General features: G+C 37.6%; 2 protein-coding genes across 3 annotated transcripts; one reads left to right on the forward strand and one right to left on the reverse strand.

Moving 5' to 3' along the window:
* Nucleotides 1–1711: 1711 nt before the first annotated feature.
* On the reverse strand, nucleotides 1712–8246 carry srsf9 (serine and arginine rich splicing factor 9). 2 transcript variants are annotated; one of them, XM_038296817.1, is made up of 5 exons: nucleotides 8126–8246; nucleotides 5506–5682; nucleotides 5150–5328; nucleotides 2552–2724; nucleotides 1712–2470 (listed from the first exon to the last, which is right to left on the reverse strand). In XM_038296817.1, the coding sequence occupies exons 2-5, from the start codon at nucleotides 5661–5663 to the stop codon at nucleotides 2246–2248; spliced, it is 735 nt and encodes a 244-aa protein (XP_038152745.1). In that variant the 5' UTR covers nucleotides 5664–5682; nucleotides 8126–8246; the 3' UTR covers nucleotides 1712–2245. The 2 variants fall into 2 exon arrangements, with proteins under 2 accessions (XP_038152745.1, XP_038152746.1); XM_038296818.1 differs by having other exon boundaries at nucleotides 5506–5685; nucleotides 8126–8233.
* A 4778-nt stretch (nucleotides 8247–13024) lies between these two features.
* Nucleotides 13025–22383, forward strand: prodha (proline dehydrogenase (oxidase) 1a). The gene is made up of 14 exons (XM_038296819.1): nucleotides 13025–13476; nucleotides 13563–13771; nucleotides 15481–15515; nucleotides 16108–16257; nucleotides 16874–16938; nucleotides 17110–17226; nucleotides 17401–17480; nucleotides 17615–17696; nucleotides 18507–18599; nucleotides 19055–19201; nucleotides 19427–19602; nucleotides 19689–19787; nucleotides 20052–20140; nucleotides 21546–22383. The coding sequence occupies exons 1-14, from the start codon at nucleotides 13135–13137 to the stop codon at nucleotides 21734–21736; spliced, it is 1875 nt and encodes a 624-aa protein (XP_038152747.1). The 5' UTR covers nucleotides 13025–13134; the 3' UTR covers nucleotides 21737–22383.
* The last annotated feature ends 1688 nt before the right edge of the window (nucleotides 22384–24071 follow it).

Below are 24071 nucleotides of genomic sequence, written 5' to 3' on the forward strand. Positions count from 1 at the left end.
TCCCCATCTTTTCTAGAAACACAAAATCAGCAACATCAATTGTGTCAGCTAAAAATGCTGTACTGGTTTCCCTTTCCAGTAGCAAAATATTCAGTACTCACATGTGTTGGTTCATTGATGTGGCATAAGTTCCAGTGTTTTGGTCTCACAGCTAACATGTCCCCATATGAACTACAACCTGCCTGAATATTGCTTTTTGTGTGTTGTTGTTCGTGATCAGAAGATAAACCAATGTTATATAAAACGTGTTGAAGCAGATTTGTTGTACAAACACTTAGCTGGTACATATTTAATAAATGCAATACGTCTGTATACGAGTCCAGTTTAAAGAATCATGAAAAGATAAAGTATACTACTGGAAATATATTTATTTTTTCTCTGTCTTCTGAAATGGTCATTAAGTATATTTGATTTCTTGTGTATTAAAATTATTATATTTTGCAGCCTGTGTCTTATGTCATGTTCTTTTGAGGGGGAATTAATTGAATAAAATGAGTCTGCAGTGGATCTCACAGTGCTTGCAGAGAGCACTGGAATTTTTAACAAAAAAACAAGACTATGAAAAATAAACTTCTCCACCAAAAGTAACCTATTTAAATAAATCGAAATACGAAAACTAAATCGTAAATATTCTTGTATCTATGACAGATAGGATGCCCTTAAGATGCTTTTTGAGTTTGAGTAACCTCATTTATAATTATGACATTTTCTTGCTTTTGTTTTTAATATGGCTTTACTGATGTGGCGTTATTTCTAAGGCTTCTAAAAACATTAGATAAAGGTAAATAAATACAATTACAGTAAAATAAGGCTCAACTATCCAAGTAGGATCTTCCTGAGATTGACATAATTTAGCGATTGCTGTTCTGGCTTTAAATGATCGCTTTGTGCAAACCAATCAGGAAAGGAGTAGTGTTATATACCTGCCATAGCACAGTATCAACAGTCACCACACAAGGGAGAAAATGTAGAATTATTGGAAGTTTTTCCATTGTGGATGATGTAAGATACCAATTAAAGGCAGAAAATGAATTAAAATGTGTTTTTAGTTTGATGGTGTGCACACTTCAGCAACCTGAAATCTGTTTCTGTAGAACTGCAGAAGTTATTAAATACAGAAAAGATTTTTCTTTTAAATACCACACTTTTCTGAATCCGAAAGAAACTCATTTAAGCGTGTAAAGTTTTGAAGGCCACAGTTCTGGAACCAAATTCGTTTTTGGTGTCTAATTTGTAACAATAAGCAAGCTCACAGTCATTATGAATTATTGAAACTTTTGTCCCTCCCCCAAAAAGACTTATTTTCCAAGTCTTTGTTTTATTAATTTTTCATTAAAGCAGACATAAAATAACTTAACATGTTTATGCACTGGTATAATTTTGCTTAACTGCATACATAAATGCATAGTTGGGGAGTGTTGGCCAAGTGGTAAGAGCAGTGCACTTATGCTCTGAGGTTGCAAGTACCGGGTACGATCCCTACAGCCTGCACTCTGGGTCTCTGTGCAAGACCCTTAAACCCACACTGCTCCAAGGGTGCCACACGATGGCATCCCACTGCTCCCCAAAGTGGATGGGTTAAATGAGGGTTAATTTCTTCATTGTGAGATCAGTTTCTATCCTATTTCTACTTTTCCACAGAGCTTGCGGACTGTTGTATGGTTTAAAAGACATTTATAAATGTATCTGCTTTTTAAAAAATGAAACCATCCCCAGAAAATTTGTATTTTATTAGTAAAGAAAAACAAAATCACATACAAATCTTATTCCACATACAAGTCACCTTGAAAACTGACAGTTCAAAGGCAACAATTAAAAAGACTCACTAATGATCATTTGGAGGGGGGAAAAAAACACATTAAAAGCAAGAGAGGACACTTAACCTTATCCAATTTAATAAAAGTAAAAGGATCAGCCCGACAGCTTTAAGAGGAGTTGTAAGCACAAGACAATATTTAAACACTTTTCTGTTAAAGGCTTTGTAAACAGCCAAGAAATGTAGTACCTAGGAAAACATTAGAATGTCCCTAAGATTCAACTTAATCATAAGGCCTGTTTTAAGGTAACTAAAACAAAACAAAAAGTCTCTTAATGCTGCACAAGAAGCAGGCTGTTGGGGATTTTTTGACCACGGACTACACTTACACAAAAATGGTGACGAAGATGCCCGAGGTAAAAAAAAAAATAAGAGAAAATGCACATAATTGAAAATTTCCCTCCAAATGCTAGGTAAATAATTCCCCCTCTATCGGTAATGACGTGGAGGGGGGCTAAGGTGAGCTGGTGGGGGCCTCCTGGGGGGCGGGCTATTCCTTAACATAGGATGGCGTGGAGGTGACTGGTAGCGGGGGGGTGATCCTCTGTTAAAAAACGGAGGAGAATAGCGACCTCGGGATCTGGAGCGAGAACGTGGACGACTCCAGCTAGCACTGCCTCTGTCCTCAAAAACTCTGATGTAGGAGGTTTCACCCTGCAAACAATTTTAATAAATACATAAAAAAAAAAAAAAACAATCACGTTTACCGTTTTCACCATAACTGATGATGCATACCTGATGAGAGCGAAACTCTGTCCGGTCAAGTCGGCGTAAGGCGTATTCCATGTCCTCCCTACGGAGAAACTCCACTACGCCCTCTCCATCTCTCTGCACGTCTGCGAAACAAACATCTCCTGCTTCTCGCATGTGATCCTTCAGATCCTGCCAGCTCCCAGTAGGAGGTAAACCTTCAGTGGGGAAGGCAAATGTGATAACATTTAATATAATACCATTTCAAGTTAAAATTTCAAGGAAAGATATGAATATTTTAAAACTTTGTGGATTTGGGTTCAATGAAAGATAAATAACCTTCTACAATCATTTTCATTAAAATCAGCAAAACAAAGCAAACTTTGTTTACCCATACTTGAATCTTTGTTCACTTCCTTTTTCAGGTGTTCAAATGAAGCTTCTTTAATCATTTACAGTTTTACCTTAGAGAAGTTAATCATTGCTAAGAATGAGATGCTAACTCCTGAACTGTCACTGCTTAAATTGGAAACAGACTTCGACTGCCAAAAAATAACATTTTCTTGGGGGTTTCTACCCCTTTTTCTTTGTGTTCAAAGCAGACCAAATGCCAAATCTAGTATTTTTATTTTTTTTTTTATTAAAAGCCCTGCAGCTAAAATATTTAAAAAAAATTAAAATTTTCTGGCAGGTTATATTCAGTCATATTCAGAGCATGCGCGAGGAAAATGCATTTGAAACCTCCATCTTAATGGGCCAGGAACAGAAAAGCAGCCATGTTATGTACAGCTAACTGTAAAAGCAACGTTCTTTTTATTAAACCCCATCACTGCTGCATTATACATGACTTAAAAGTGAACGACCAACATAAGGAGTGACTTACTGGAATAGAAGAACAATAATATATGCATATATGTTATTTAAAATTGTGTACATCCTCGCTGAGGCAGCTGAAAGCCTCTTGGTGAATGCCTCTACCAACTTTAAACCTCTACAGACTAAGTTTTGGCCAATTCTTTTTTGCCCAATAAGAACCCTGCATTAAACCTCTCCCCACCTGTATTCCTAACCTGTATGTGGTGTTTCTTGGTCTTGATAAAGCCGTTTGTTCACTAAAGTTATTTAGAAAACATCTGAGGTCTTCATTTAAACTGTGACTACCTACAGGTGGGTCTATTTCTATTTCTAAAGGCAACTGGTTACCCTGGGTTTTGTGTAGAATCCCCAGATAAAAAAGGGACATTTTTTAACCTGTATTTTTCCTTCCACTCCTCAAATATGTGTGTTAGGGCTAGCATTTACATTCCCACAATGAAATACAAAGAAGTCTGCAGTTGTCACCTGAAAAAAGTGCCTTTGTACAAGGCACTGTGTGTTGTATTTACATATGGAAGAAAAAATATTAAAAATACTTCGTTTTAAAATGAAACCTACCAGATTATTCTGCCAAAATGATCAGTTTCTGCTTAGTTTCAGTTTTCTTGATTTTTGGAGCAGACAATTATTTCACTCAGTCCATTTGACCTCCTGTCCACCAAGTGAGAACATATCTGTCTACGACTTGAGACGCTCTTTACTAGATCCCTTGTCCTCCGGTCCGCCATGAGGGTAGAGAGTAGAATTGATTTTTCAACATTAAGGGTCGATATACAAATCCCTTGTCCTCCTGTACACCATGGGAGACAGAATAATGGTCTACAACCTTTGACATCCATCTAGTAGACCCTTATCCTTTTGTCCACCATGTGAGAGATCAACACACTCATCTACTGCTTTGGGGCTCCATCTACTGGGACTTGATCACCAGTTCATCATGAGAGATAGAGAAATTCTTCACTAAAACCTTTGGGGTCCACCTACTAGATCCTTGTCCTCCTGTCCGCCAAGAGAGCGAGAGAAATATTAACCTTTAGGGGTCCGTCCAACAGGCTGTTGTCCTCCTTTCCGCCATGGAAGAGAGAAAATTTGTCTACAACTTTGGCCGTCCATCAACAAAACCCTCCTCATCCCTTCAGTCATGAGAGAAATTTTGTCTAAAACGTTCGGGTTCCATCTAGTAAGCCCTTGTCCTCTTGTCCGCCAAGAGAGAAATATTGACAACCTTCTGGGGTCCATCCATTAGGCTCTGTCTGGCATTATAGGGGAAAATATGTCTACAACCTTTTGGTTGCGTCTATTAGGCCCTTGTCCTCCAATCCGCCTTGATAGAGACAGAAAGATTTGTCCAAAATCTCTGGGGTCTATCTACTAGGCTTTTGTCCTGTCCGCCATGGGAGAGAGAAATATTGTCTACACTTTTGCCGTTCATCTACAAGACCCTTCTCCTCCTCCTCCGCCATGAGAGAAATATTTGTCTACAACCATTGAGGTCCATCTACTAGACTTTCTTCTTCCATGAAAGAGAAACATATTTGTCTAAAGCTTTGGAGCTCCATCTACTAGTCCTTTTGTCCGCCATGAGAGAGAAATATATTTGTCTACACCCTTTGGGGTCCATCTAAAAGGGACTTCCCCTCCAGTCCGCTCCGGGAGAGGACATGCTATGGGACTTGGACTTCTACATTCCTAAAGGTCCCTTTAATTTGAGATCGCACCTAAACAGAGATCAGTATTATTGGTCCAAGGTTCATGGCATCCACCTACCAGTCACTATGACCCGAAATTCAGATCTTCGAGTTGGGGGTCCAAACCTTCCTCTCTGTGCTCCTCCACCACCTCCCATTGGACCCATTTTAGCCCCAGTGGATCGAGGATATTCCACACGTAGCTTGGAGTTCCCATATGAATATCCATTTCTTCCAAAGATAGCATCCTCAGCATCCCTAAGAGAAGAGAGCAAATAACTCCTTACCAAAGTACACCTGGTGGGCCGAGACTGGATTCGGCACCTCCATCCATCCCCTCATGGCATTGTCTGGAGTAGAAACTGCACCACAAAATCTAAGGTGTCCAACAAGGAGACTGTGTTTTGACTTGCCGGAGACCTCCCGAAAACTCACCGTGGGTCCTCAAATCGGATGAAGGCAAAAGGAATGGTTGCTCCATTTCCCTTCAATTCTATCTCTCGGATTTTTCCATATTTGAAGAAGAGATCCTCTAGGTCTCTCTCCTGGACATCCATTGGGAGATTTCCAACATAGATCCGGCCGTCAGACATTCTGTTAGACTGGAGAGCACTGCTGACACAGAATAGGGGCAACTGCAGACGATAAGATCACCTCTTGTTTTCATAAACGGAAGTGGTAACTTTCCTTATCTGAATCCAATTGCTTAGTCCGTTCTAGGGTGGTTCCTTAATTCAGAAAAAGATTAACTTATACAACAGTAATGAAGACATGACCGAAGTAAACGACAAGGTCAAGGAAAAAAACAAAAGGGGCACAGAAGTTTGAATCAAACGTGAAACTTCGAAGAAGTGATAGTAAAAGTTTAAAATTTAAAAAAATATGAACATTATGTAGTTGTGAATTTCCTTTTTACAAGACTAAATTACTATGAATATTCCTTGGGTGTTTTTAGTGATGAGAAATTGATAAAGGCTATAGTGTTTCACACAGGTAGAGAAAACGGCAGGGTAACATCATGCATCATTGATTTTAAGAGTATCTTAAAGCTTCTAAACACAATGTCTAGATTCTGTGCGTAGGATATGTTAGGTTTATTTTTTATACATCATGTGCATTTTTATTCTGTTAGCCAGATTAGACAGAGTAGAAGGCCTTACTTCACATGGTGGATGTCACTGTGTGTACGGAGGTCATCTAATCAGGACAGCCTTCGTGTCTTTAAAAATACACAGGATATGGGCACATCTTGGAGCCGGACTGATAAAGGAAAGCTATGTGTAATCCTGGGGTAAAGAGGCAAGATGCGTAAAGGTCAAGGCATGGATGGCGTGTCGGTTACTGACACGGATAGTTGAGCATCCACCTGATGCAGCACATGGATTCATGAGGTATAGGAAGGAGGAGATGACCTTGTTCAGGGCTCAATCTCTGCCGGAAGCTTGCTGGCATTTTTTGAGCCCACAGCTGTGCCAACCCTAAGCAATTTCTCTGTCCTGTAACGACCTGACCTGGAATAAACGCCGTTACATTTTCACTCCTGTTTTATAGTCCTTTTTTATATGGTTTTACCAGTTTTGAGTTAAGAGTAGTAAATAACTTGCTCCCAGGTAAAAAAAAACCGGTAGGGAAGTTCCGAGGCGCAGCCGCCTTCTGGGGGACCTAACTCACATATTTAACAATTGGTGTTTCCGCCCGGTTCTGATGATTCTTCATACATAAAAAGGTAACAATTCAACATTGGTTATAGAAATCCATTAAAGTCATTTAATTTTTTCAGCTTCACAAGTTTTAGGTTTTACAGTTTGGTTATTTTGCATCCGAATTTGATTTGGTAGGAAAGAGAGGCACCTCATGCCACCGGAAAAATTTAGCAAAATTGTTTTGGCTACCAATTATTTGATCTGATGTACTGCTTTAAGAACAAAAAAAAATTATCGTTAGGAAATGTTATGTGAAGTCTATCATATGCAGTTGTTCAGAGCAAAGGCGATCATGAAAAGAGTAGAGATTTGTGAGAAAATGACAAATCTACTAAGGTAAGTTATTTACTTTACCTGTTTAAGATTAGATATTTTATGTGTCAAATCTAAAACAAAAAAAATCTAGAGTCTATGTTTCTGTTCTTACAATAAACTTATTGGAACAACAATGACATTTTTTTTTTTATAGCTTCTCATTTCCACTCTTTTGTCAGATATTTAACTCATTTTTACTCAGAAACACAGATCTGCATTGATGACTGAAAGACAATTCATGTTAATATGTATTTAAAGACATTTCAATTAGTGGAAAAAATTGCGGGGAATATATAAAAAAAGGAAATGTTTGAACAACCAAAACTTTCTCGACCCCCATGCAGTACCTCTAAGGGACCCCTAGGGGTCGCGGGCCCCCAGTTGAAGACCTCCGTCTTAAAGTAATGCATGGCTTTGAACTACTTGCAGTCTGATTGTTGAAAAATACCATTATCATACATGTAAAAAGCATTGTGGAATATTTAGAATACATCCAATAAAAAATGGCTGGTTAGGGATTCATTAATCAGGACGTTAAAGGCCTTACAAGACCTTCTTGTGAAATGGTTCTGGTGAACCGGTCAAACCCGTTTTTCTTCTTAAAGCAACACAATTAAATTAAGCATTTCACGATTTTTAAAACTTCAACAACCCCGGGATGGCCATTTAGATTGATACATTAGTCTTTCAGCGAACCTTCACAATAAAACTGAACTAGCATGAGGCTAAAGCTTATGAGCACTGCGCTTCTATAGGGAGATTCAGCACATTTTTATTTTCCTCCTGTAATGTACATATTGTTTTATTTATATATGTGTGTGTGTGTGTGTTTTTTTTTCTTTCGTCGTGGGGTGCTTAGATATCTACGTAAATTCGCTGTAAAGGAAAAACCTCTTTGTTGATCAGCTAGTGCTAAAACGCTGCTAATGCGGCTGAATGGCAACGTGATTTCTTCTAGTCTATAACAATAGTGTTATTCGGTGTTACTATATATATTATCAGAGAAATTACTCGGATATTTAAAAGTATACGATTACCTTTCAAAGTTCCCTATTACACCTTTCTCGTACTCTTTGAACGCAAGACACTCAGCTTCTTCCGTGTAGCAGCCAGCAGACGTAACTTCTTCTTCTTCTCTATTATGACGGATGGCAAGCAACTTTAAGGTGCATACTGCCACCTACTGTACATGAGTGTGTAGCAACATTACTTTAAATCAAATTCTGTTTTTAAATTTTGTATTCTGTACATAAATAAATAATTCTTTCCTTAATCTGTGAATATCCTTTATATTTCCTTAATTTCCCGATATTCCTTTAAGACTCCATTCTTTGCCTGTCCTTTCAACCATCCACCTCAATTTCTCCCTTTCATGTTCATAAGTTTTACAGTTCATCAGTACATGTTCTACATTTTTCTTTTTTCCCACATCCTTCACATTTATCATTATTTTTCCTCCCTATTAAATATAAATTGTCATTTAAATAGGTATGACCCACTCTTAATCTAATGATTATTACTTCTTACCTTCTGTTTCTCTAATTAATTCTGATTTTTGGATCTTATATACTCCTCTTCCTTTCTTTTCTTCGTTCCATTTTCCCCCCCCAGTTTTCCATGTCTTTACTCTTAATAAGAGATTTTCCTTTCCCAAAAGGAATTGTAATTGCTATTGTTCCCTCTAAAGCCCCTTTTGCCAATATATCTGCCGTTTCATTGCCTTTTACACCTTCATGTACTGGAACCCAACATGACCAAATAGCAGACAAAAGCTTCTGCTTCTTCTTCTTGGATTTGCTGTAGGGTGGGCACTTCTGTGAATATTATCGCCCTTTACAGGACAAGGATTCAAATTAAAAACATACTTTATTAATCCCAAAGGTAAATTAAATGTTGCAGTATCTCACAGGTTATTTTGATCCAGGTGGTAGGTGTTGGATCTTCTGTAGCGGTTTGTCTTGCACCAGATCTGGAGAAGACTCCTTCTCAAGACACTCTGCTGTTGTTTAAACATCTTCTGAAGAGGATCCTCACTGTTGTCCATAATGTTCTTTACTTTATGAAGAATTCTTCTCTGGGAAATAGTCTCCAAAGTTTCTAGAGGTGTTCCTAGAATAGATGCTGTCTTCTTAATAAGCTTGTTGAGCTTTTTAAAGTTATTAGCTCTAATACTGTTACCCCAGCAGAGGATGGAAGAAGAGATCACACAGATTTATAGAAGACATGTAGCATCTTGCTGCAAACACCAAAGGACTGAAGCTTCCTTGGGAAGCACAATCTGCTCTGTCTTTTCTTTAGTAGGCTTCACAGTCCCCATTCTAGTTTGTGAACATCAAGGTATTTATAGTCCTCAATCACCTCCACTTCTTCTCCCATGGTGTTAACAGGTTTCAAATTGTTCCTGTTCTGAAAGCTACAACAATCTCCCTTGTTTTGTTGACATTTAGGATCAGATCATTGTTTCCACACCATGCGACACCAACTCTCTGTCCTCAGCTTCTTGTCCATCTTTGATGCACCCAATGAATGCAGAGTCATCGGAGTATTTCTGCAGATGACAGGACTCTGTCTGGTACTGAAAATCGGACGTGCACAGAGTAAAAAGAAATGGTGAGAGTACTGTCCCCTGTGGTGCTCCTGACTACTCGATTAGACAGCTGACCCTTCAGTCTTATAAACTGTGGTCTGTCTGTTGGATCGAGGCAATTGTTAATGCCACCACCCGAGTCTTCTTAAGTTTCTCACAAAATGAGTCATGCTAAATCTTGTTAAATGCACTGGAGAAATCAAAGAACACGATCCTCACAGTGCTCTCTGCCTTCTCTAAATGACAGTGGGTTTGTTGAAGCTGGTGGATGATGGCACCATCACCTCCAATTCCATGGCGATAAGCAAATATTATAATGATGCCAGGGAAATTAACTTTTAAGATATCTAGAAGCTCTGCAGTCTGATTTTCTCTTCCATAAAAAAAACACAGCAGATATCTGTTCATTTTTACCTTTAAGTGGGAGTCATGGTCCTCTGAGAAGCCCATCTTTTTTTAACTGATATAGAAGAACAAAAACTATGTTTTGTTCTTCTTTATTACTATGTAAACTATGTTTTCTCAAGCTTCTTGCATTATTATACTAGCTTGTATAAACTTACAATCTTTTGCCATTATAGCTGAAAAAGCTTCATATGCATAAAGAACATATTTTTTGCTGGCATCACTAATTTTTTAACCAACCCGTCTCCTAAATTTTATTTAAACATATGTTGAAGTAGGTGCAGGTTAAAATTCACTGAGTGCTACTGCGTGTCTCTCTTTCAACGATGTAGCTACTATCTACGCACACACTCAGTCATTGCATGTCCTCTCCACTTGGCTGACACAGTGCATCCCAGTCTGTAGCCTCAAAACAACCTTGCAGGGCTTCTTCAGCTTCCTATGACCATCTTCTTACTGCAGGTTGGCTCTTATAAAGTGGCTTATAATCTGAGCAAAGAAAAACAAGATTGTGATCTGATATCCCAAGTGGAGGTCTTACTTCAGAGATGTATGAGTTGTTGACATTTGGATAAAACAAGTCCAAAGTTTTTTCTCTGATGCAGCAGCTGACAAACAGTTGGAACATTGGTAGTGTAACAAAGATTGAGGCATGACTAAAATCAACAGTTATTTCCACAAATGCATTTGGTTATTGTGGGTATCTTCGCAACAATGGAACTGATTACATCACATGCAGTGTCAGCAATGACAGAAGGTGGAATGTAAACAGTTACTAAAACACTACTGAACTCTCTGGGCAAACATCACCTGCCAACAGTTCAGTATGAGCTGCAGTGACAAATCTTCACACCGACTTTGAATTTCCCTGTCTTATCTTTGTCTGCTAGTATGGTCAGAAAGCCTGGCAGATATATGCTTGAGTCTGAGATATGATCCTGGAGCCACGTTTCAATGCAACACATAATGCTGCTTTGCCAATATTCTGACAAGGTCCTTGCTAGGGCTTAGAGATCTACTAACTTGTTTTCAAAAGATCTAAAATTTGCCATGATGATTGAGGGAAGAGATGGTTTAAATGTCTTCTTCCTCTCTCTTCTCTTTTGCTCCTGTTCTGCATCCCTGGTGCCCAACCGTCTAATGAACTATACACAGTTATTAACATAGTAATTAAAAGTACCACTGTCTGCTTTGCTATTGGTGTCGTGTTTAAACGGCTCACCATCATGTTGAAATCTACCATGTCTTGCAATATAAATAGGGTCTGGTGAGATCAGTCATTTCAGTATCAGGTGGGTGTAAGAGGAAGTTTTCGCACCATTACATCTGCAAAGAGACGTCCTAGTCTGAAATTGTGTAGGGGCCCTACCAGTTGTCAGTGATGGGGCCCCTAAGAGGTCGAGGGCCTCCAAGCAACTGCTATCTGTAATTACTGATATTTACGCCATTGGTGAAAATCCTCCCAATGTCACAGTATTCAACAACTGAGGCAAATAACATCAGAAAAAAAGACACTTTGGTCCAAAAATGGAAGAATTCAAGTTCTCTGGAAAAAAAAAATATCAGAGGCAAGCTAGCAGAGCTACTACAATGTGCAGCCTCATAAGCAGAGCAATTCTAGAATGGGCTTAGTGAATCCGGCGTTGGTCAAAGCTATTATTTAAGCTTGAAGTAATGGGCTTAGTGAATCCTGAGTTAGTCAAAGCTATAATTTAAGCTTAGAATAATGGGCTTAGTGAATCCGGAGTAAGTCAAAGCTATAATTTAAGCTGGGAGTAATGGGCTTAGTGAATCCGGAGTTAGACAAAGCTATAATTTAAGCTTGGAGTAATGGGCTTAGTGAATCCGGAGTTAGACAAAGCTATAATTTAAGCTTGGAGTAATGGGCTTAGTGAATCCGGAGTTAGACAAAGCTATAATTTAAGCTTGGAGTAATGGGCTTAGTGAATCCGGAGTTAGACAAAGCTATAATTTACCGTAAGCTTGGAGTAATGGGCTTAGTGAATCCGGAGTTAGTCAAAGCTATAATTTAAGCTGGGAGTAATGGGCTTAGTGAATCCGGAGTTAGACAAAGCTATAATTTAAGCTTGGAGTAATGGGCTTAGTGAATCCGGAGTTAGACAAAGCTATAATTTAAGCTGGGAGTAATGGGCTTAGTGAATCCGGAGTTAGACAAAGCTATAATTTAAGCTTGGAGTAATGAGCTTAGTGAATCCTGAGTTAGTCAAAGCTATAATTTAAGCTGGGAGTAATGGGCTTAGTGAATCCGGAGTTAGACAAAGCTATAATTTAAGCTGGGAGTAATGGGCTTAGTGAATCCTGAGTTAGTCAAATCTATAATTTAAGCTTGGAGTAATGGATGTCATGTGAGTTACACAGCGTAGAACTTCCACTCCTTATAGGCTGGCACTGACTGTGCTGAGAAAATAAAAAATAAGATAGTGAAAGTTTTTCGATTCAGTTTGTTCATACAGATGATTCATTCATTAAAATTAAAAATTTATGAGTGATACAACACCAGAGCACAAGATAACTAACCTGGTCTGCAATAACTGAGTTGAACATTGTATTTTTTATTTTATTTCATGCAAGTCTTTACTTCTATTCAAATGTTTGGTTGGCATTATATATATATATAAAAAAAAAAAAACAACAACAAAGAAATAAGAAAAATACTGATGAAGAAATATAAGGGAGGCTTGTTTAATAATATGAATTGAATATTATTTTTTTATTATATTTTTATTTATATCTTATGAATAAAAATAAGTAAAGAAAATATAGAGTCAGTTTAATTCAAACACAACCTTTTCAAAAGTACTTTATGAACCCAAAAGTAGATTGATGGATTGTCATTCACCTTACTTTATTCAGGAGGGCGCGTGCTGTACCATGTGAGGAACCGCCCCTCCAGGCCAGGCAGTTGAAGCACAGCAGCCCAGACGCGCGCGCTCATTACACAACCCTCACCCGGTGGAGGCACATACGCAGCAGCCAAAAACCGAACAACAGACGACCACCGAGCGGCCAAAACTCTAAGAAAGAAGAGAAAATATGTCCTACACAAAGTTTCTAGCGCCACTTGCTCGGGCAAAGTCGGGCAGCATCAACAAAATTAGCGTTTCACCTTCAAGTTATCGGTCAACGGTGGCATCCACGAAGAGCCAGGAAGAGAAGCAGCAGCGGCAGCTGGAGGGCTGCCCTGTGGTGGAAGCTGTTCCTGTTGAACTTATCAGCCAGACCAAAAACGCCAAAGACGTGCGCCTCAACAGGATTCACATCGACTTCGACAACACCGAGGAGGCATATAAAAGTAAGAACAACATCGAGCTGCTGAGAAGTCTGCTTGTCTTCAATCTATGCACCATTGACTTCCTTGTTGAGAAGAATAAAGAGGTAAGTTCCTCTGAAAACGCATCAATTCAGCTCAAATTCTGCTTTGAAATAAACCAACTCATGACCTCTTTTCTATGCGCCCACAGCTGATGGAGCTGAGCAAGAAGCTGCTGGGTCAACGGATGTTTGAGAAGATGATGAAGATGACCTTCTATGGTCAGTTTGTGGCAGGGGAAGATCATAACTCCATCAAACCTTTAATAAACAAGAACCAGGCTTTCGGTGTGGGCGCTGTACTGGACTACAGTGTGGAAGAAGATCTGACACAAGAGGAGGCAGAGAAGAAAGAAATGGAGTGAGTGCATCAGTAGTTATATAACATATAATCCAGTTGAGACAAATGTATTTACACAGCTAACCCCTTCTAACTTGTTTTTTTCATTTAAGGTTTTAACTGCTTGGTCTTTCTCCAACCAAGCCCTTATTGTAATTTAATAATAACATCAGTGCCATGACAACAGAGAGCTCCACTGTCTGTTTGTTTTCTTAAGTGGAAGCGTGAGATGCATTTTGTAATCTGAGCAGCGTTATTTTGATGTAGCTCCATAAATTGCATAAAAAACCACTGACAGAACACATTTCCTCACACTCATTCTTAGTAGTTAATTATGAGAGGAAAGGAACATTATTCACTCTAATCATCCCGGTTATACTTGATTAGATTGCATGTTTTATTATTAAGAAAACCTTAGCAGAGCGGGTAGACCGTGACAGTTCTCGATTGTATTCAATAACTTTTTTTTTTTTTTTATGTCACAGATCTTAGTATTTGTAGAGAAGTCATGCTTTATTTGCCTACAGCTTGACTGCAGAAACTGGTTTAACCACTATTGTGCAATAGCATGAAATGTACTAGGAAAATAGGAGCACCTTCAGAGTACATCGCCTACTTTAGCCCATAGGTTAAACACTAGGGTTGCAGAGTTCAAGAGAGTTTTCTAATTTGGGAAACATTTCCATCCTAACTGGATTTAATGGGGATGAATATGGAATTTAACATAAGGAGCAGCTTGTAGCCCTTGGGGGAGCATTTTGGTCTTTCTATGAAACCCAGAGTAATAGGTTGAGATCTGCCCCAGCCAAGAAGCAAATACTCTGCTTAGGCCCTCTCTCCCCCATGCAGCCCCCTAAGTAGCTGTGGGTATTTGAGTTTTGCTATAATATACAGTATATTAATGTAATTCTTCACAGCAAACAGCTAACTGCAAGGGTAGTGAGCAATGGCCTCTATGTTATATGCATGTTCCTTAATCACAAAATAGGATGTTGCTTCTAAAAATATCAGATCTAAACTCTAAAAATTTACCATTAAAGTTATGCCTTATTTTAGGATGTTTGTATCTTTCCTTTCATAATCTCTGAAATATTCCACTGCACTGCACTTTGATATTAGTTGCTCTAATCTTATCGCTTCAGGTGTTCTGTTATTACCTCTTAATCTGGGTCATTTGCAATGTTTTTCCCCTCTTAAAAGGCCTGTAATCAAATCGGAAAGAGTTGGATTTGTTTTCACAAGACAAGCTGTTCTTGTCTCCTATTGGCCAGTTGGGACATACCTCCCTCAGCTGATTGGTTGGAGCTGAGGTCCAGCTGGAAGAGTGGAAATTATTAAAAGGCTTTCAATGGTTTAGGCGTGTGTGCTGGATGTTTTATTATACACCCTTACTCTTGCAAAGAAGGCGTATGCAATGTTCTCTGGTGAGGATTGTTTCTGTCTACATGCCTGTAGAAATAAATACATTCAGTTTTTTTTTTCTGTACTTCTCTGAGCACATATCAGGAAACTGTTTCACTGACACGACTTCACAGAAAAATGCAATATTCTCAAATATGATATATGGGGAAAAAGTTTGAATATCTCAGCAAAGCAGCATAAAAAAATTGGGATGTTTTACCACTTTTAAAATTAAAATTCTCTGTTAAAATGTTTATTCATTAGTTCTACAGAGATTAATTAACTTGCCTAATGACTGTCCTTTATTTTTTTATTTTATTTTTTTTCAGGTCCTGTGTTTCTGAGGCAGAGAAGGACAGCTCTGGTGTGTATATTGGTTTAAATAAAGGGTTATTCATTTCATTTTCCACAAGATTTCAGCTTCCATGCTCAGTGTAGAGGCAGTGAATAGTTAGCTGATATAAAGATGGTTTTCTTTTCTCAGAATGATGACGCTGCAAGTGAAAGCTATGCCAGTGCAGGCTGATAGGCTGGACTCTCATACCATACCATGCAACATTTGCTCTTGGCTGGTCTGCGCTGGTTGTAGCTGGATCCTGTTGGGTTTAAAATGTCCAGTTCAGCTGTTGCAGCGGGATGCCGTGTGACTGACATTGAAGAAGTTAACATTTACGTCACAGCTGCAAGGGTTTCTTTGAAAACAGTATTTTTAATCATGCAAAATTTTTTGCAATTACTAAGCTCAAGCATTATCTGTGTTATTACAACAATGGGTTTCATGATATAAACCATAAATTATAGGATTTTGACACATTTATTACTCTACAAAAGCTCAACTCTTGTAGATGATAGAGATAGAGATTTCTCAGTCTTAAACAAATTCTCAAGATAATATTTTATCTAGACATATACCTGCCAGCATAACTTAATTCTAGTTGATAATTTGCCCTCTTCAGGCGCAGATCACCGTGAGAAGAAATACAAGGCCCATCGGCGGTTTGGGGACAGACGTGGAGGTGTCATCAGTGCTCGCACCTACTTTTATGCTGACGAGGCCAAATGTGACAATCAAATGGAGACCTTCATAAACTGTATTAAAGCATCGGGTGAGTAGGTTTTTAAAACAGTTGGTCAAATATGTGTTATTTTATTAGAATAACAACATGCAAACAATTCACAACCAATACAGGAGTCATCGGATCAATTTCTAAATATGTATTTTTCTCAGGTTGGATTATGTGAAGAGCTTATACGTAGGCGTTATCTTCTCTGTAGTAGGACAAGGTCACTTTGCTATTGCTCTGGTCTTCCTGATGGAGCCAAGGCAAATACTGCGCTGAATAAGGCCAACAGAACAGCAAATATTTTACTATCCAAAGTAGATCCAACTTCAAAGACATCATTGCAGGTCAAGCAAACAGTATTCTGTGGATTTTTGCACCTACACTTAAAGTACATTGAGTACTGTCCGTCAGCCTGAAAAGCAAAGCGATATGTTTACTCAAAATGTTTCCTATGTTATTGTTTGAAAAAATAGGTCTTTGTTCATTAAAGCTTTTAGCTTGTTAAACTGTCCCTAGTTTGCCTTGGCTGATGTGCTTTGTAGGGTAGATACTGATGAATTTATTAACAGTTATGTATAAAGAAGTTCATTTAAAAATAAATACCAATTTTACCATAATATAAACAGGCATATCTAAATCCCATTGTTGGTACTTTTAGGCGGAGCTTCAACTGATGGGTTCTCTGCTATCAAAATGACTGCACTTGGACGTCCACAGTTCCTCGTAAGAATAACTTCTACATTTTAATTATAATTATATGTTAGTGGTTTTGTTCAATGAGCCAGTTTTTTCCTGGTTTGTTTTGTTTTAGCACCTTATTGTCAATGTTAAATCACGCCTACGGTGATTTTATGACCTAATAATGATTAATATCTTGTCCTTTTATCTGAACAGCTTCAGTTTTCAGAGGTCCTGGTTAAATGGAGGAAATTCTTTAACTTCCTCGCTGCACAACAAGGAAAATCAGACATGTCTGCTCTGGAGAAGACACTGGAACTGGAGCAGCTCAAGGTTCATCAGATCTTTTTCATGTCCCTACATGCAGACCCAGGAATGGTTACTGAAGGCTTTCAGACTATTTTATGACAAGTTTTTAGTTCTGTCTCTGAGCATTTGGGGCAACTTTACTGAAATGATATAGACTTTGTTTTATATATTTTTTATTGGTATATTTTGTTCTTGCAGGAAAGTTTGACTCAGATGGGTGTTGGAGCCAAAGATGACATTGAAAACTGGTTCACTGGGGAGAAGCTAGGTTTGTCAGGGTAATAAAACATTCCCTTTTTGGATAAATATTAAGAAATTTACCAATATCGCAGTTATCTCAAGGCTAGATTTCTAGATGAAGAAATTAAACAATCTGAATTGATTGAATTTCTATTTGATTTGATATTCCCAGAACAATCGACTTGCTGGACTGGAACAGTTTGATAAATGACACAACAAAAATGTCCAATCTGCTCATGGTGCCAAATCTTGAGGTAATTTATTGTTATATCTTTCATTCCATGTATAATCTGACTTTGAGAAGAGATCAGGTTATAAATTGGCATTAGGAGCTGTCTATGCTAGACACTTTTCATTTGACACAAAATATGGCAAATCCCCACTGAGATAACAGAATGATTATATTATGTACCAAATTCTCAATGCGACAGCCTTTCCTTTGTTTGGAGATGGAGATATAGTAAATTAAAACTGCATCAGAAGAGTAGATGCAGGCTAGAACATTAGTTCCACTTCATGCTAGATTTCCTGATCATCTCTTTGGAACAAATCCGACCGAACTCACGGATGTGATAAAAATAAAGAAGCTAACTTCTATTCCACCCTCAGATGTAAAAATTAATGTATGAAAATATATTCATTTGTATAAATAATTGATTACTGCTAACTAGAACTAAAACACTTGGATCAATCCTGATTAATAGACTATTGAAATAATTTTCAACTCATTTAGTAATTAATCAATCTTTAACTTGAGTATAGAGACTCTAAAGGAACCAACTCGAAGCAGTTACTTTACCTAAATAATATAAACATTGTATGATCAAGATGAAAACCTTGTTTTGTTCATTTATAAGCTCTATCCAGAAGTTGTCAAAGGGCACAGTTTTAGCTTTATTTAGGGACATTTTGCCATCTGATTATCATTTGAGAATAGAATAAACAAATTGATGAGCAAAATAGTTGTTAGTTTTCTGCCTTACTGCTAACCTCAAGCATTGGAGAAAACCCTGCAGTTTTGAACTCTTCATTAGAAGTTCTAATAACTGTTTTTGGCTTTGCAGACAGGTCAGCTGGAATCTTTGTCAAGCAAATTTACAGCTGAAGAGGAGAGCCAGATGAAGAGAATGCTGCAGAGAGTCGACATTCTGGCAAAGGTGAGAACTAAAGTCATGACTGCATTTATAAATATATGCACCCATCACTTATAACTTATGATTGAGGTGCTGGTTAAGGAAAAATAAACTTCCAAATGTCAACTTTTATAACAAGAATAGGCCCCGATGGTGAAGTGAATTAAGTCTTCGACTGTTAATGCAGGAAGGGCGTCTGGTGTAAGGGAGCAACCAAAAAGTCTCATCATCGTTAGCTCTTTTTTTGGCTTTTGCACATATTCAGTGGCTTTATGAATATTTATTATCTATAACAGAGTTTTTGTTTTTTGTTTTTTTTACTCTAGGCACACTGCCCACTGCGTGTTTTAGATGTTACTTACCGGTAGCTAAAACACCTGGTTCAGATTTTAAACATGGAGGATAGTGGGCCTTTAGAGTTGAAAAAACTCCAAAGTAGAGCCATTAGTAAAATGAAATCGACTGTTTTTGTCTCTCAGCATGCTTTGGAAAATGGGGTGAGGCTCATGGTGGATGCAGAACAGACATACTTCCAACCAGCAATCAGTCGACTCACCCTGGAGATGCAGAGGAAGTTCAACAGAGAAAAGCCAGTGATTTTCAACACCTATCAATGTTATCTTAAGGTAAATTAGTTATTTTAGGGAGTTACATTGATTGTTTATCATAATAATGCTGTAACTATTTGAAAACTGGGGAGTTTTAAAAGATCACCTTGTTTTATGTATTTTTTTTATCATTAATCAGTTACAAGCAACTCTTTTTTATTATTTTCCTTCTTTCCAGAATAGTAATATCTAAAGGTAGTTATGCATCTGGGCTTTCATTAAGTTTTTCACAATGCATTTTAGGAAGCCTACGACAACGTGACCCTGGATGTTGAGCTGTCCCGAAGAGAGGGCTGGTACTTTGGTGCCAAACTAGTCCGTGGAGCTTATATGTACCAAGAGAGAGCCAGGGCCGAGGAGATTGGCTATGAAGACCCTATAAACCCAGATTATGAAGCGACAAACAGGATGTATCATAAGTAAGTCTGGAGTTTCTCCCAGGAGCCCATCTGTACTTTAGCCTGAGATTTTTTGATTTCCTACCATTTCCTCGTTGTTTATCCAGGTGTTTGGAGTATGTTTTGGAGGAGATTGAACATAACAGGAAAGCAAATGTGATGGTTGCTACACACAATGAAGACACAGTGAAGTTCACTCTTGACAAGTATGTATTTTTTTTTCTTCTAACATGTTTAGAGTTTAAAGAATGTTAAATGCTGGTCATGCAATTCATTTTAGATTTTGTTGAAATGAGAATTAAACCCTGTGGTTTGAAGTCAAACCTCCGTTATGAGAGGAGACTTATAAGCTTTCAGTACAGTTACAGAACAGGGTTGCAACATCTGTTATGGAAAAATGTAGGACCACTTTTATAATGATTCACAAATCTCTACACACCCTAATATGTGTTTTTTTTTTTCTTTTATAGGATGAATGAAATGGGTCTTTCACCCTCTGAGAATAAAGTTTACTTCGGACAGCTGCTCGGCATGTGTGACCAGATCAGCTTCCCGCTAGGTACGTTGAACTCAGCTCGGGTACTATAAGCAAACATTAGATTATGAAATCAAAAAGCCTTACGTCAGAGCCGAATAAACTCTCCTAAAACACGACCCCCACAGACGTCAGCCCTCTCAGTCAGGTGAGCTGATGACCTTATGGTGTGTGCAACCTGTAGGCGTGTTGAGAGCAAACAAGTTCCTGATGTGCTTTACTGAGAATTGCCAAACATTACGTCACAGGGTTTCAGTCTTAAGCTGATGATGTTACTTCATTTGACCTTAAATAATCCAATGCCCATGTGAGAGCTTGGAAATAAAATTATAAATCTTTTTTTTTTTTTTTAAGAAAACAAAAATAAACTGTAACTTTTTGTTGCAGTGACTGTTGAAGGTCTTTTTTTTTTTCTTTTGGTAGTTTGTATCTCTAAATCAGCTCTGCAAATCTAGGGATTGAAATGTGTGCAAAGTTCTTGAACCAATCAGTTTCTAATTAGATTTACTGTCAGTCTATTTTTTTCTATTAGGCTTTAATAACAAAAGGATCTGATTTGATCTGACCATTCTGTTTTAGCTCCATCTAAGGTCTTTAGCAAGCCCAAAGAGGTTTGCTTCCAAATGTTACCTTAATTTTGCACCATCCATCTTCCCATCAACTGTAGTCTTGCCATTATTTATAACTTCATCTATGAATTGCCTGCAGGGTTCTTTGAGCTCCACTGTACTTCAAATCCAAGTCATCACTGCAATATTTCAGCCATACTGCTTTTCCAAAGCTCTGCTTGAATGCAATAATTTAATATTTTGATTAACTGCTCAGTAGGTGGATTGACTCTAGATTATTTAGCACTCAAACCTGAGTGTTTATTTTAAGGGTCTGTAATGCTAACCACCGCACCGAGTTATCATGACATTGCTTAATTACAAATAATGAGAAGTCTTTGGAAAATGTGTCTCTACCACAATCAGTAGGGTTATCAGGAATCAACATGATTGCATTTTCTTTTTTTAGTGCAACAGAATTAATTTCCTGATAATATAAAGCTGTGTTGCTGCAAGATGTAGGTCGGACTTGATTTGTTTAGGTCTATAGTAGTTAAAGGGGATATAAGCGTTTAATTTTTATTTTGGCAAGTTTTGAAAACAATGCTACAGTCATTTGTCTTCCATCTGGCAATTGTCCGGTGAACTTCTGTCTGTAAGATATGCTCAAGGTCATGATTGAAACTTCTGTAAAGTTTTGATTTTTTTTAAACATTATCTACAAATAATTTTTTAACTATTACCTTTTATTGTTTGTCTTTATTCAAAAGTAAAGGCACTGAATTTCCCCACACTACAAATCATGACACTGGATGCTCACACGGTGGCGATAGTGTTTTTTTTTTTTTATTACATGTTTGTGTCTCCTCTGTAATAAACAGGTCAAGCTGGTTTCCCAGTGTACAAGTACGTCCCATACGGTCCTGTCAATGAGGTGATCCCCTATCTGTCTCGGCGTGCACAAGAAAACCGCGGCTTCATGAAAGGATCTCAGAAAGAGCGTAGCCTGCTGTGGAACGAGCTGAGGCGCAGGATTCTGGGTGGCCAGATCTTTTACAAGCCTGTCTACTGAAAACATAAAGACTTTCAAATCTGTATACATTCCAAACATAATATTTTCTTAGGAGGTTAATCTGCTATTTAGGGTTTCTCAGTTACACCGTAGAGAGGAAAAGTTGTAGTGTTACTAAAAGCTGCTTCAGGTGAGAGATGTTAGAGAGAATTATTTTTGCTATATTATAAAGAACTGTGTAACATATTTTATTATACATAGCCTGGAAAAAAGGCAAAAAGAGTTTGAGCAGTTCCATGATGGAACCTCAATAATTTCTGAAGAACGCACAAAGGCTTTTCTTTTAAGGAAGGTTTGACCTGATGGTCCTTTCTGTTAATGGACAAGTTTATGAAAAATTAATTATATTTCAATGCCAAATGTGGCTTAACTGTGCATAAAAATGTTTGTGTGCTTTTATTGTTAAATTCAATGTATGTTTTATTATCCATTTCTTTTTCAGTCACCTATACGTGCCTGGTAATTTTAAGACTATAGAATCTGTCCTTTGTTCCCAACTTGGTTGGATTTGTTGCTGTACAACACTCCAAGGACCCATAATGTTTGTTCTTAATGACAATGCTGACTTTTTGGGGAGGATTTTATGGTAGATTTTCTGCAGTATCTTAACTTTGTTTAAATAAAGGTGGCTTAATGTTTTAAATGTACATTAGTTCTGTTTTTTTTTTTTTAGGTTTGATCTGAATTTGTAAGAGAAAACAAGATTTGATTTCGTTTTCAGTAAAACAGCCTTTGAAGAGTGACTCCTTTCAGGGATGTGTGAATAATGGGTGGTACCTGAAGTTCTTGCTTTTTTATTTTCCGTGAAGTGAATAGGAGATTCCTGTTATCAAACAATTGCAGCATTTCAAAGAAAACCAAAGCCACGTCTCACATTTCAGAGGAAAAAAGCATTTGAAAATCCGATGATGAAAATGTTGGTTTTCCTGGAAATGTCCAGAGCACAATGGGTTCTTTTTGTTTTAATATGGTGTGCAGGAGGTCAAAAAAACATAACTTATGTTTTCAAATGCTGTACAAATTTGTTTAATAAATACATTTAACATTGACTTAGCTGCATCTTGGGTAACTGTTGAGCAGAAGTCTTTTTTTAAGCCTGTTCATTTTATTGTTCCCCACTCTTGATTCATTAGTAGATTATCTTCAGTTTCATTGATATTGTCATTAATTTATTTTAAAGCAATACATGAAAATCTTTTACATTCATGTTTCATGAACCATGAGGAAAAATACTAATCAATCTGATGTTAAAGTGGGTTTGTGTTTGTAAGTCACTTTTACATTTCAAAATGGAAGTTTGTCTTTACTATGTGCAAAGTTTTTAATTACCTCAGTAAAATGTCCTTTTGTAGAAAAACCCTGGATTATTTTTACATCCTCCGTTCCTTAATGAATTGATCAAATCTGGTGTAGATATTTCTGTCTTAAGGTTATGCTGTATTTTTGTTCTTCACTTATCTTGCATTGAACTGGATCCTAAGATTGTCATCTGAATTACTCTCATGACAGTGACTGTGTTGCCACATAACTGGGCTCCGACTGTGAAACTGCTGAAAGACATTAATCAGACACAGCCAGAGGCAACAGCAGCTGCAGCTGCACCTGAACTCCGATAACAAAAAGCAAAACAAGTCTGCCTCATTATAAATATCTTCTTAAACCATCTACACAAGGCATTACTTTTATGGCACTGTTAAGGATATTTATTGTAAATAATATTCACATTTTAAGACTAATTCATCTATTAAAGATCAACAGCTCTGGTAGAGGAACCAGGACTCAGACTTGGTGTTGAGATGGATTTAGGTTGATAAAGGACAATTGGAGTATTTGGAAAAGGATTTTAAAATTGGGATGGTTGGGGGGTAATTCTTTAGATAGAGATATATTAATATGCTATAATGGCTCAGTAAAGGTCCTGAATCTGATGGCAAATCTTAAGAATTTCTACTCATAGACAATCTAACCTGAATTCGCTTTAGTCTATTTTCACAGATGCATGATACACACATAAAGATGGCAGAGGCATGCCTCACAAATACAGCTGTACAATAAGCGCTAGTTTTTAATTCCAATGCAACTTTCAAGTGTAGTAAATGTAAAAAAAAAAAGTTTTAAAAAGGTATAAATATGTATAAAAGGTGTAAGAAAGAAAGAATGTTTCAAAGGCTATATTTCAACATTGAAGAATAACTACTAACTTCCATGTCAGTTTAAACATGTTTTATGAATCATTAAACATTATCATGCAGTCAAAGACTCACCAATCTTCATGCATAGTCATGACTTCAGTCCAAAGCTCGTATTCCCCCAACACAAAATTACAAAAAGAATA

The sequence above is a fragment of the Cyprinodon tularosa genome, unplaced genomic scaffold, assembly GCF_016077235.1.
Source record: "Cyprinodon tularosa strain WSP-4 unplaced genomic scaffold, ASM1607723v1 ctg378, whole genome shotgun sequence".
Classification (NCBI taxonomy): Eukaryota; Metazoa; Chordata; class Actinopteri; order Cyprinodontiformes; family Cyprinodontidae; genus Cyprinodon; species Cyprinodon tularosa.